The sequence below is a fragment of the Diaporthe batatas genome (genome assembly GCF_019321695.1).
Source record: "Diaporthe batatas strain CRI 302-4 chromosome Unknown Contig00004, whole genome shotgun sequence".
NCBI lineage: Eukaryota > Fungi > Ascomycota > Sordariomycetes > Diaporthales > Diaporthaceae > Diaporthe > Diaporthe batatas.
Genome location: NW_025408551.1, coordinates 3,078,004 through 3,091,040, shown reverse-complemented (window position 1 = coordinate 3,091,040; position 13,037 = coordinate 3,078,004). Strand labels below are relative to the sequence as shown.

General features: G+C 59.6%; 4 protein-coding genes across 4 annotated transcripts; 2 read left to right on the top strand and 2 right to left on the bottom strand.

Moving 5' to 3' along the window:
- Positions 1 to 12: 12 nt before the first annotated feature.
- Positions 13 to 1,252, top strand: KVR01_004344 (uncharacterized protein; the record flags this gene model as incomplete). Its single annotated transcript, XM_044782032.1, has 3 exons — positions 13 to 171; positions 309 to 645; positions 804 to 1,252. 3 exons carry the CDS (start codon positions 13 to 15, stop codon positions 1,250 to 1,252), a joined length of 945 nt encoding a protein of 314 aa, XP_044646508.1.
- A 647-nt stretch (positions 1,253 to 1,899) lies between these two features.
- KVR01_004165 (uncharacterized protein) lies at positions 1,900 to 4,394 on the bottom strand. Its single transcript, XM_044781858.1, has 2 exons — positions 3,615 to 4,394; positions 1,900 to 3,544 (listed from the first exon to the last, which is right to left on the bottom strand). Exons 1-2 carry the CDS (start codon positions 4,167 to 4,169, stop codon positions 2,420 to 2,422), a joined length of 1,680 nt encoding a protein of 559 aa, XP_044646329.1. The 5' UTR covers positions 4,170 to 4,394; the 3' UTR covers positions 1,900 to 2,419.
- Positions 4,395 to 4,632: 238 nt separating this feature from the next.
- KVR01_004234 (uncharacterized protein) lies at positions 4,633 to 7,704 on the bottom strand (the record flags this gene model as incomplete). The annotated part of the gene is made up of 4 exons (XM_044793382.1): positions 4,633 to 6,521; positions 6,618 to 7,102; positions 7,208 to 7,243; positions 7,332 to 7,704. The coding sequence occupies 4 exons, from the start codon at positions 7,702 to 7,704 to the stop codon at positions 5,610 to 5,612; spliced, it is 1,806 nt and encodes a 601-aa protein (XP_044646398.1). The 3' UTR covers positions 4,633 to 5,609.
- A 2,259-nt stretch (positions 7,705 to 9,963) lies between these two features.
- Positions 9,964 to 12,444, top strand: KVR01_004786 (uncharacterized protein; the record flags this gene model as incomplete). Its single annotated transcript, XM_044793931.1, has 5 exons — positions 9,964 to 10,056; positions 10,090 to 10,286; positions 10,523 to 10,704; positions 10,776 to 11,016; positions 11,103 to 12,444. The coding sequence occupies 5 exons, from the start codon at positions 9,964 to 9,966 to the stop codon at positions 12,190 to 12,192; spliced, it is 1,803 nt and encodes a 600-aa protein (XP_044646950.1). The 3' UTR covers positions 12,193 to 12,444.
- Between the last annotated feature and the right edge of the window lie 593 nt (positions 12,445 to 13,037).

Sequence of the window (13,037 nt, the reverse complement as noted above, 5' to 3'; positions counted from 1 at the left end):
ATCATCATTGCAATGGCGACTCGGGAACGGAGTCTTTTCAACCCGAACCGAATTCTTGCTCCCCTGCTGCAGAATCTTTTCCAATACCGGGACGAGAAAGACCAGCTGAAGACCATGAACCTACCAGGTCCAGCGCGCATATCAGAGCATGTGATTCTCGAGCCAGACATAGTAAGCAAAGTGCATCCTCCAAGGGCCTCCTAACGCCTATGCTTCTTCTATCCGTTGCCCCTGTGAGCCCTGGGCACAGAGGAGGATACATCATACTGGCAACACGTGAACAAGTCTGACACGGCAACATTTCTCAGTGGGAGTCGGACCTCACCGTCCGCGGTGTTGTGCACCATGATTGGGAAGACTACATCTGCGCGATGTGCAGAGGATGGGGCCACAACACGAGAAAGAACACCGTGCTCTGCCTCGGTGGGCCATGCCTGGCCGCTTTCCGCACACGGGCAGCCGACACCGAGAACAACCGCATCGAGCTCAGGGTCACCCCTACCAAGGGCCTGGGCGTCTTTGCCCGGACAAACCTCCCCGCGGGCCGAGTGCTGGGTGAGTACCTGGGGGAGCTGCGGCCGGAGGAGGAGGACCCGGACGACATCGACCACTACCAGTATGTCATTGAAGGTGTAGCCGCCATCAGTGAGTCCCCCGGAATCCCCCCGCTGTGCACAAGTGATCAGTCAGGCATTGGAGCATCACTGGGGGGTCTTCAGTCTTCACCCCCCCAGCCGGTCCAGCCCAAAGAAGGAGCAATAAGAGTTCAAAAAAGGCTAAGGGAAAAAAAAACCCAAAAACAGGCGCCACACGAGCGGGCAACTGGACCCGCTTCCTCAACCACCACTGCAACCCAAACCTGTCCGTCAAGTCCGACATGTACGGCCGCCGGCGCGCCATCGTCTTCAGGACCAAGCGCCCCGTCAGCGCGGGCGAGGAGCTCTCCGTCGACTACGGCGACCCGCGGTACTTCGAGCCGCTGCGCATCGACTGCGCGTGCGACGCGTTCGCGCAGCCGCACCAGCTCGGCGGCGCGCCGGCCATGTTCTCGCGCGGCCCCGCCGTCACGGCGCAGTACCTCCCCTACACGGGCTCTCAGTTCATGCAGATCCGCCGCCGGGAGCCGAGCCCCGAGCCGGTTGAGGATCCGGACGCGGGTCAGGGGTTGCTGCCTGAGCAGACGGGCCAGGTCTATCGCGTCAACCTTGGACTGGGGGTCGTTACGGAAGAGGACCCTCAGGGTTCGACTTGAAGGTATTGGTCAATCCGAGGTGGATTTGGGGTGAAGTTCTGTTGTTTGTTTTGGTTGGGAATGTCGTATGATGTAACATTGGATTGCGCTGTTGGGATTTATGACATGTCCTCCCTCATGGGGATTTCGTTTTCTTTTCGCCAGAAAGTCAGACAGCCACCAATTCACATTGGAAAGATTTGACGTACCTATGTTTTATGAGACTCGAGCCTTGCGATAGACACACAAGCAAGGCTAGCAGCAACAGCTTATGATGGCGCCGTTAAGTATCTGCATCTGATGAGCCACTGGCATGTCTGATTCGACCGGCGTGTAACTAGCAACAACTGTTTGTTGGCCGGGGTTAAAGCTAGCCAGTCATTCTTGTCCATTTACTCCATCCATCCAGGCCACAGCCATGCGACTAGCTGGCTCATCAATATTAAGCCGCCAGTTCCATCAAACAAAGGCCCCCCCACACCCCCACACACACAGAACACATCCTTCCTTCATTCAAGCCACAACGTCCTGCATGTGACTAACTCCGTACCTGAGTATGCTACACACCGCACACAAGCGAAGCTCCATCATCAGATTCATGGAATCAAAGTCTCTCTACCCTAAGGTATGTTTGTGATACTCATCTACGAAGCCTAACCTTTCCAGTATGTTGATGATGAGATTGATAAAGTTACTATCACAATATGTGCTGGAGAACAAGCCAAAACCCCCCATACCAGCCAGCCACAGGGCCAGCCAAACTTAAGGTAAAATGAGTGAAGTATGTGGTCCGTCCGTCTGTCTGTCTGTCTGTCTGTCTGTACTTAGGTATCTGTCCATCTGTCCGTTCTTCCATCTCTGTCCATTTGCTAAATCTATCCTTCCATCCCTACCAGGAACAACAAAGAAACCAAAATCACAACCCCAATGATAAACGCCATATGCCCAGCCAAGAACCATATGTGGCGGTGGGTGGTGGGTATGATGAAACAAACAAACAAACAAACACAAATGGAGCAAAAGGCTCCAGAAACCCCAAAAACCTGACCGGCTGAGCCGACCGGCTGGCAGATCCGGTGGGTGTGCCCGCCCACAAACGCCGGCGTAAAGGCAAAAAAAGGTAATCCAGTTCAGTCAGTCAGTCAGGAGGACGCAGCTTCTCGAGCCCTCCCTCACTCAGTCACTCACTCACTCAGCAGCAGGCGCCCGCGCACCCCCCGCCGCACCAGTCCTGATCCGCTCCCTCGCAGCATCGACAACCTCCCGGCTAAGCGTGACCGCGCTCCCATCATCCTGCCTGGGCATACCCACACTCAAACTCATGCTCCCCCCACCACCACCCTCACCCCCTCCACGCACAACACCACCATCACCATCACCATCACCGCCGCCGCCACCGGCACGCACAACCTCCCACCGCCTCAGCGGCCCGCTCATCCCGGCCCACAGGTCGGTAGGCAGGTAGTCGCCCACCTCGGAGCGGAACGCCTCGCGGTCCCGCCAGTCCGACTCGACCAGCCGGTCCGCCTGCTCCTTCGCCTTGCGCCACACGCCCCGGATCCGGTCCTCCACCGCCCGCCGCCGCTCCACCTCCAGGATGAGGCTGTCGTACGCGCTCGCGTACCCCTCGTAGAAGTCCCGCAGCGTCTCCATCTCCCCCAGCCGCGCCGAGATCCCGCCCTTCTCGGCCGCCCACCGCTCCGAGAACTCGGCCTCGGCCGCGATGTAGCCCGGCAGCCGCGCACCGACCTCCTCGAGGAGGTGGAACGCGCCCGTCACCGCCGCGGAGCCCCCGCGCACCTGCTCCGCCTGGTCCCGCAGGGCGGCGAACTCGGCGTCCATCTGGGACATCTCGGCGTTGAGGTCCGCGACCACCTCGTCCACCTCGGGGGCGTCCTGCATCACGACGTGGACGATCTCGGCCTTCTCGTCCGGGTCGAGGTCCGCGTCGTTAGCCTGCTCCTGCTCGGCGATGACGCCCGATATCGACACGGCGTCCGGGCTGCCGCTGCTGTTGGTGTCCTCGGCTGCCTTGCGTCGCGCGAGGGCGGTGCCGCCCTCTGTGATGCGCACGGCTGTCACGCACTTGTCGAAGTGGTGGGTGAGCGAGGCCAGGTGCTCGGCCATGGAGTGGGCGCGGCTGGTCAGGGAGGCCAGGAGGTCCAGTATCGGGATGGTGGAGGGTGGCTGGCTGGTCGAGTCGGCGGGTGACTTGGAGGGTGTCGGTGAGGCGGACGAGTTGAGGACCTTGGCGATGGCGCGGAGGTCGTCGTCGAAGCGGAAGAGGTCGCCGTCGAAGGAGGTCTGTGTGGCCTGTGTCGTGCGTTCGACGGTGAGTATGGATACGTTTCAGTCAGTCAGTCAGTCGGATCAGAGGCCGTACCTGCAATCCGGCGATGCTCTCTTTCAGAGCCTCTCGCATGCCATGGACCTGGTTCTCGTCGACAAAGTCCAACAAGTTTTTTGGGTCATCGCCCGGCGGCCTGAAGACAGGGTCGACGGGGGTGTTCCTCAGCATCTCCATGGTGGTCTCGAGCTTCTCGTTGGCGAGGTCAAGGGTCCTGATGATGTGCTTGAACTCGCTCTTGCCGGCGTCGTAGGTGCGTATCATGCTCCGGCGGACCCTGTTGAGGAGCCTCCTCTGCTCGGCGATGCCCTTGCTGAGGAAGGCGGTCTGGGCGCGCAGGATGACGGACTCCTCGTGCAGCTGGCGGGCGTGGGTGGTCAGGTCGTTGGCGCGGAGGACGAGGGTCATGGAGGAGAGGGCGCGCTTGGCGGCGAGCAGGTACTCGACGAGGACCTCGACGGGGACGGGCGGTGCATCGTGGGCGTGCTTGGCTGGCTGGCGGTGGTCTGGGCCACCACCTGCGTGCAGCGAATCGCCGTGACGCGAGTCTGAGGGCGACGAGGACGAGGACGAGGCTGAGCTGGCCGCCATCTTGGCGGCGGCGTCTGCGCTCTGGCTGCAGCTGGACTGGGTTGAACCTCCACTGGCTTTCGTCCCCTGCGAATGGTAAGTGTGAGCAAACAACAACTGCGTGGGCTGCACTATCCAGCAGTCTGATCACATCTTTGGTGAAGTAGGTTGTTGGGAGGAAAAGATGGGGAGGATTGGGTGGGTCAAGAGGAGGGAACAAGAACAAATGGATGGATTGGACGGCAGGTCAATGCACAGATGCAGTAGGCAGAGAGAGAGAGCTACAGGCAGCACAGGCGCATTGCGCAGTGCAGGAGCTGGGTGAGCTCTCTCTCCCATGTGATGTCACGATAAGATAAGCTCAGGTGCTGAGCGCTAATGATTAGAACAAGGCGGGAGCCGTTTGCGGGAGGTACGGAGTACGGCAGGGCAAGTAACACCCCCCAAAAAGCTTCTAGCTCTACTGGAACTTCAAAGTCCAAACTGAGACAAGACACAGGGTTGTACTTATTTCTACCTCTGTCTATACTCTACACATTCCTCCCGTCAAGATACCCTCGCACCTCCCACGTTGTCAAACCCTGTCCGCACGTGTCTGTCATCTATCTATCCTGACTGACAGGCAGACAGGTAAGGATCGGGTACCCGGATGGCCCTCCGCAGATCAAAACGGTGCAACGGCGCATTCCAGTCAACGGCGTGTCTTGCCTGGGCCTGGGCCCTTGTCCATCGGCGCCGACAGCCCGAGTCATACGTGAAACACCTACCTGGTCTACAGGCCGGGGCGAGGCGTGGGGTTGACCAGGATACTCCGTACCAGGATCCAGGTGCTGGTACTCTGCCCGCCGATCTACTACTGCCATCACCAACGACACTGTTGATCCGGATCGCCAGCCGACACGAGACAACCGTCGGTTCATTCCACGTAGCCAGTGCATCTGCCCCCCAGGCTGTCCTGTCAATGGAGAGCCACCGCGGTCATTTGTCCATGTCGCACTTCTCCATCAATTGGCATCCATCAATAGACAGCCAAGGAACCGGAAACGGCCTCGGCCAAGGCTTCACCGTCCTCAACGGGCCTTGCGCGAGGCAACCTCCAGCCGGCAGACTGTCTAACCGCTATGCCCGTAGACAAGTTAGTTAACTCCCTGCCATCCACGAGCAGTTGGACCCAAGCGGGATTCACATAATTACGGCTGCAGAGGGCTGCGGGGGCACCCGTTTTCCTCGGTCTGGAGTCGTGGCTCGGGTCTGTGTCGTCGTGCGATGGCAGCAAGGCCACAACGCCAGGCATCTGTCACGACCACTAAAGTAGCAGTAGTCCGTGCAGTGAATGGACAGGTCAAGCCCGGCACACGCCAGCACGCCAACATGCCATGTCTGCCCAGGCCGCCCATCCCGCCACGGTCAAAGAAGGCCGATCAACCACCCCCTTCATCAAGAACGTCCGCAGCCCCAAGCTCAACCGGCCGCCGCCTCACCACCCGCCACCCCCGGTACGACCACCTCCCGGGGTATGAACCGCGCCTTGACACCAGTAAGCATGGCCATGAAGTAATAAGGCATCTCCTCATCCCGCGGCAGAGCAGCGACCTCGACCTCAAAGTTCGCAACCAGCGCCGCCACGGCCTTGGACACGACCATCTCGGCGAGGTGCCTGCCGGGGCAGGTCCGCGCGCCCCCGCCCCAGATGAGGTTATACCGCTCCATGGCCCTGATCCTCTTTTCCTCTTCCCCTTCTCCCCCTTCTTCTTCTTCTTGTTGTTGCTGGTCTTGGTCTTGTTTCTGGTTGCTGCCGCTGCCGCTACCGCCGACAAGCCACCGCTCCGGCCGGAACTCGTCGGCGTCCTCCCCAAAGATCTCCCGGCTGCGGTGCAGCGACACCGGGTTGCAGCCCACCGTCGTGCCCGCCGGGACCGCCAGCCCGTGCACGGCCATGCCGCCCAACGGCACCCTCCGCGGCAGCGCCATGCCGATGACGGGGTGCAGCCGCTGCGCCTCCCTGATGCTCGCCTGCGTGAGCCGGAGCCGCGCCGCCTCGTCGTAGGGAAACAGTCCCTGTCCCTGTCCCTGGCCCTCAGCACCAGCACCAGCAGCAGCAGCGGCAGCGGCGGCAGACACCTCGCGCGCGACTCGCCGCTGGGCCTCGGGGTGCGCGCCGAGCATGGCGAGTGCCGAGGTCAGCGTCGATGTCATGGTCTCGTGGCCGGCGCCGAAGTTGGTGATGGCCATGCGCCGCAGGTAGTGCTCCTTGAACTCGCCGGGCCGCTGCTGGTGAAGCCTGATCAGGTCCGCCGTGATGTCCTGCTTGTTGTTGCGGGCCTTGCCCCGCAGGACCGAGCGGATGCGAGAGTTGGTCTTCTTCTGCACGGCCTTGTTTGTTTCTGAGGTGTCAGCACGCGCGAACAACAAATCCGCAGGCAGGCAGGCAGGAAGGAAGGAGGGGAGGTGGGCAAGTGTTACACCCACAGGGAAGAATGGCCTGCTCTTTGGGATGTGGTAGGTGACGCCCCAGAGGACAGAGAAGGCGCGGCCAAAGTGCTTGGAGAAGGGCTCGACGATGACGGCGAGGGGGAAGAGCCCGAAGACGCTCTTGCGCCTCCAGCCCGTGTAGGCCAGCTCGCCCGAGCCGCCGTCGGACCCGCCGTCGAGGTAGCCGGGCGACCAGGACAGGCTGACGGCGCCGAGGCACTCGACGGTGACGATGTGCATCCACTCGGTGAGGTCGACCTCCTCCTCGTCGCCCAGGGCGCGCAGCCGGCGGATGACGCGCAGCAGGACGGCGTCGGCGGCGGCCTCGTAGCGCCTGACGTTGCTGGCGTGGTAGACGGGGCCGATCAGGCGCCTCTGCAGGCGGTAGCGCCTCATGTCGCGCTCGGCGAGGAGGTCCAGGGTGTCCGGGGACGGGATGGCGAGGCGGGCGTCGAGCCTGGGCTTGAGCAGCTCCGTCGCCACTGTTGCATGGCTGGCGGTGTTAGACTTGTTCACACCGGCGGCCCGTGGTGCTGCAGCAAGCGGCGGGGAGCCAGGGGTGAGGCAGCCGAGGTGGTATCACGTACGGTAAAAGGATGACTTTTCATAGCCGTTGGTAGGACCTAGTCAGTCTGGGGTCAGCCTGCCTGTGACAGCGCAGTGACTTGCTATCTAGACCTTAGCTAGAGCTAGACGATAGATACAACCTACTGTAGATCAGCCTGAAGGCGTCCTTGGTGTCGAACCAGACCTCGTTAGGGCCGACCCGGACTGCGGGGCCGTACCGGGCGTGCAGGGTCTTGCCAAGCTGCAGCATGCGGCCGTTTCGGACATGGCAGGCGAGCCAGCAGTTGGTGAGGGCGGCGAGGCGGGGCCCAGGGACGCGAGACAAGGGGTGGAGGTGGAGGCGGTAGATGGCGAGGGCCAGGAGGAGGGCAGTGCCGAGGAGGAGGCCGGCGAGGGAGGCTCGTGCGGCCAGGCTGGCGGCATCGAGGAGGCGGCTGGACAGGCAGGACAAGATGTGTGCGACTTGTTGGGGTGGTGGCATCCACGGTGGCATTGACGGTGACATGGGCCTCGGCATCGCCTGCCAAGGACTGATCACTGATCAGATAGATCAGGTTCGATAAGGGGGCCGAGGTCGAGATTTGATCGCACAGATAGATTGATCAGATCAGTCACGACTCCAGGGTGGGACTGAGGCTACCGTGGCGTGGCGTCGACACAATCAGAACAATCCAATATCGCGATCACGGTTGAACCCTGGCAGCCTGGCCGACCAACATCAGATGGCAGCAGCCCCCTCGATCGGATCGCTTCCGTGGATACTAGTGTGGTCCTCCGTACTGTCAGGGCGTCGATCCCGTCTGGTTTGTTGTTGCGCACGTCCACTGCGCCCTGCAGCCCCCTTTCCGATCCACAAAACACAACCTTGGAACCTTGGAACCTACACTCACTCCTGCACTCCCACCGTCCCCGCCCGGATAATGGTCCAGGAACGTCAAAGAGCTTCGTGTTGTGTAAATGACGGCCTGGTATGTCTGTGCATCTGGCCAGTTCGAGGACGAAAAAAAGGGTCAGATTAATAAAGTCGAAGACTGACCAAAAGAGTGGTGTCACGATAATGGCAGGACGTTGTGCTGTGCAGAGTTCTTTCCGTCTGTGGGAGGAAGGCGTGGTCTGCTGACTCATCATCATTGACCTTCAGACGAACTGGCGTGGAAAGCCATCCGACTGCCAACCTTGAACGTGCACAACTGCAGCGACTGCACACGACAACGTCCCATTCCGCCATTCCGGTTCTCTCTCGGCCGACAAACAAGATGGGCTGGGATCCCCAATCGAGCCGTGTCCGTCGAGACCCTGTCCAACCCGACCAGCTAGTCCAAATCCAACCTAAATACTATCGTCACGTACCACTGCGGTCCCTTTTCCAATCTTCAATTCAATCTCAGTCAATGTCGTGCGTCGGCCACTCTTGCGCAATACGGTCACATCGCACCTCTAGTGCTGGCAGGGGACAGCCAGTCCATCAATTGATCAATCGATCAGCAGCCATGGCCTGACTATCGGTCAGCTCGGCGCTCGGGATGGATTCGCCCATCTTGCACCCACTTGCATGTGCCTTCACCATGGCATCCATCTCGTTCCCACGATGCGCACGATTCAACCACCGACATACCGACCCCAACACTTTCACACATGACCGACCCACACCCTGACCTCGCTTAGGAGCCTATTGAAACTATAAGCCCTTCTGTCTGGGACCTTCTGGGACCATCGTCGCCATGTCTCATCAACGCCAGGCCGACGGCCATCATACCACCGGCAGTGATGCTATTTGCAGACGTCCTCTGGTGCGAGGGCTACACATGCCTCTTGGGGGTTGGGTGGGGACCATGCTTTGGTAGGGCTCTTGGAGCCCCAATCTGAGATCGCATCTGTGTTGCCATCGTGCCAGGATGCTGCAGCCTTGGTGCTATTTCTATCGCCTCTGCCAGCCTCCAGGGTTGGATGCTCGGTGTTTCAGACAGATTCCCACGTGCAGCACACGCCAAGGGTCCTCGCCCAGGCGCGCGTGTTCCCCCAGCGGGCAGTCTAATACGACATAGTACGAGCCTTTTAAGACCCGTGCAAAATGCTCACTGCGGCAGACAACGACCAACACACAGGCATCAAGGGCTCGGAAACGAGGACGGCCATTTAATACTGCGGTCTGTACGGAGTATGTTCCCTAAAACTCCGAGACATCATACCAAGACGAGACCACACCCAGACCCCACGCGGCGGCGCCCCCCATCGCGCCCGCACCGCACATTTGCTGATTCGTGTGGACCTGGCCCGTGCCTGCATATCCATCCGCCTCTCCTTCAACCCGAAACCGTCAGTCTGCACCGCTGTGGCATCGCCAACCCACGTGGGGCCCACTCCCACACAACCCCCCACCGAGTCATGATGCCGCCCTCTCGCAATGCAGGAACTGCTCCGAAATGGGAACCACGCCGCTCGGCCTGGTCCTCCCACCTCGCATCCGGTCAAGAAGTGGGTGGTTCCTGGCGGGCTCCCGGCCTGTTCAATGTTGCCCTGCTGCATCCTCGGCCCACTTCCAAGGTTACAAGGTGACAATGTCCATGTATCTCAGTGTGTCTTGCAACTTGCAGCACAGCCCGCCATCCCTTCCGTTCCCTTCTCAAAGCCCGGCCCAATCTCGTCTCATCACTCTTTCTCCGATTTAATCCTCCTGCCGTCCGTCCTGTCTGTTTTGTCCCTCCTTCACACGCGAGGGACCTTGGGTCCTCCGGAACACTATGATACCGCCACCACCGGATGACAATATCGTGGAATGGGGGCCTTTCAGCTTCCCGACAGCGTCTTGGGCGATGCTATCGGATGCCTCGTCTACTCCTTTGTGTGTCTGATAGCCAACAACATCCTGGTCTGGCTGATCTGGACACACAACGAGCGCAAGACTTACATCGCCTTCATCGCATACTTCACCCTCCTCGCCACCTACTCCAGCATCATCCAGCAGCTGTACGACTACATCTTCTGGAGGGATCTCATGGTTGCCCAGTACTACTATGGTAAGGACCACGCCGACGACGCTGAGGTCCAATATCAGAAGGGCATCTTTGGTCTAAAGCTGGTTCTTTCATACATCCGTATGTTTTTCGATGTCTTGTCTTCCTCCTCGTCCAAGACGACTTGCTTGCTTTTGTGCATGCCATCTCTCCAAGGGGCCAGCGCGTCACTTACTCCAGGTCAACAAACATCTTCCCAACTAACACACAACTGCGAGCAGGCATATTCGCGTTCACGGTGGAATCAACTCTGGTTTTCTTCTTGTAGGCCCACTCCAGACTCCTCTTTTGAAAGTGCTTATCCTAATGGGAATATTCTAGTTCCTTTTCCTTGACGGCAACCGTCTATGGCTGGTGGGCAAAGAAGCCGAAAGCCCTACGGGTGTTATCCATCACGGGTCGGATCGTCCCAATCGTCCTGGCAGTGATCATGACCGTACTGCTTCAGCTTGATTTCATTCACAAAAACTTCATGGTTTACATGGTCGTGGCGAATGCGCAATGTGGGTATTTCTCTGGAACCGTTTCTGGCTCAAATTCACTGAGTGGCATCACTAACTTTTTTTTCCTACAGTTCTGCTCAGCCTGGTCGGCGCGTGCATCTTTCTGCTCATGATCCTCTTCAAGTATGTGCAGACGCGCCATCAGCTCAACACATGGGGAGGGATTCAGTACGGAAAGGGGGACGCATCAACCGGGACATCGGGCAAGAGAAGCTTCCGCAGCAGGGCCAACTCAAACAAGTCCCGATCACCAAACGGCTCGTTCGATAATTGGCTCGTCATTCGCCTCTCAATAGCATTCGTGATGCTCTGGTAGGTCCCCTCACCCCGGATGGCAGGCATCCTGTCTCTTGGCAATGGCCCATCACAAGGCCTAGAACACAACTGACCTGGACCAGCGTCTTCGAGTACACGAACGTCGGTCCGAGGCTCTCGGCAAGAGGCCACGTCGTAGAGAGCGCATACAAGCCCGAGCCCGACACATCACACAGGCGAGCACTCGCCAGCGTCAGGGGCTACCTTTCAGGGGTATCCCCCAGCCTCCTCGCCTTCATAGTCTTCGGCACCACCAAGACATTCCAGAAGAAGATGTACAAGACATTTGTCCCCAAGTTCCTCCGCAGGGGCCACAACGTACCCGACGACGACGACGACATGTTCAGGTGCAGGGCCCCCTCCCACCTCCCCCTGTCCAACTACAGCAGCACCATCCGCGGCTCCTCGTCCGCGATGCTGCCGCCGCCGCACCCGCCCCCGCTCAGCACGGCCGACACGTACGCCAACTCGCCACGCTCCCTCTCCCTCTCGGGCAGCAGCCCCTCATCAGTGTGGAAGCCCGAGCCCGCGGCGCTCCTCTCCACCATCCCCGACGAGCCCGACGACGACCCCATAGCCGTAGACCCGCGCCTCCCGCGCCGCAGCCAGATCGGCATGGCCCTGCCGTCGCCGCCGCCCAATTGGCAACACGCCCACACCACCAACCCGGGCAGCCCGGGCAGCCCAGGGGGCCCGTACTCCCCCAGGACCCCCGTGTCCGTCTACTCCACCTACCAGGCCCGGAACCAACACACCCACACCGGCATGAACGAGAGCGCCCCCGGCACGCCCACGCTGACGGCCGACCACCACCACCACGCGCGCCACCACAGCTTCTCCCGCCCCACGAGCCGGTCCGTTGATCACGGTGCGGGCGGGGCAGGCGCAGGCGGGCCGTGGACCCCGAGGCTGGGCCGGGGCCGCAGCCGCAGCCGGAGCCGGTCGGGGCGGGACGCGTCGCATGACAGCAGTTCCAGCCGCGTGCCGATATCGCGGTTCAATGGTGGTGTCGGGAGGAGCAGCAGCAGGGCCAGCACCGGTGCTGGTGCTGGCGGTCTGGACCTGATCATGGACATGGACGACGGGGCGAGCAGCGCGGGCGTGTCCATGACTACGATCTGGAGCGACGCGGCGCCGCTGCCGCGGCGGGGGAGTCGGCATAGTCGGGTGTAGCGGGGCCTGGGCCTGGGGTGTGTATAAGTAAATAATGGGCCTGAAGCTGCTCAGGTGCTTGGGTTTGGGACCTCGCTGGGAGTGAGGAAAGGAAAGGAAAGGCTTTGGTCGAGCTGGGAAACGGATTCATACCCCCTTTTTTTTTATTAGTTAAGTTAGACGTACAGAACGTCAAATGCACGCTGAGATGCTCTCTTTGGTGTATGCATGACAGAGACGGATATAGTGCTGAATTGTAATGATAATTGTTTAAGAGGTACTTTATCGCTGTTGCGACTCCCGGGAGATTTAATCCCTGGAGAATTCAGGGAAATGAAATACCTGTGTGGTGTGGTAATAGTTTCGTGTCTCATCCTCACACATGTAAAACTTAATTTTGCCTTTGTACGGCGGTACACGCTCAAGACCTGTGAAATCTTTCAATTTGAGGCTGTGTCTACGGAGCCTTGCGCAAAATGCGTCGACAGGCACCTGGCCACGTTAAGACCACCCAATATATCTCAACGGGGAAGCAGGTTGAGCAGTGGATGCGGCAGCGATGTTGTCGGGTGTTCCTGTTGGGATGACCCGGATGGTGTCGCGAGACCGGCCGTGGCGTGTAAAAGGAGTGATTGACACAAATTAAGAAATACGTCCATAGATGATCAATAAATTTACAGCCACTCCACATTGAAGTCACAAGATGCCTCAGATATTATCACCAGAGGGATGTTCGACAAACAGGCTGAGAGTGACAAATAGTACTTGATGGTCACTGATTATTTGGAATCTACTAGTAGCATTCATAAGAGTCAGCTGTCACGCCTCCCTCCTCCTCCTCCCTATCCCCTCCATATTTACACCTA

Excerpts from the sequence above, each read along its gene's own strand:
- KVR01_004165 (XM_044781858.1), bottom strand. The coding sequence starts at position 4,169 with ATGGCGGCCAGCTCAGCCTCGTCCTCGTCCTCGTCGCCCTCAGACTCG. Across the intron at positions 3,545-3,614 it reads AGAGCATCGCCGGATTGCAG|GCCACACAGACCTCCTTCGA; the intron begins GTACGGCCTCTG and ends CGCACGACACAG.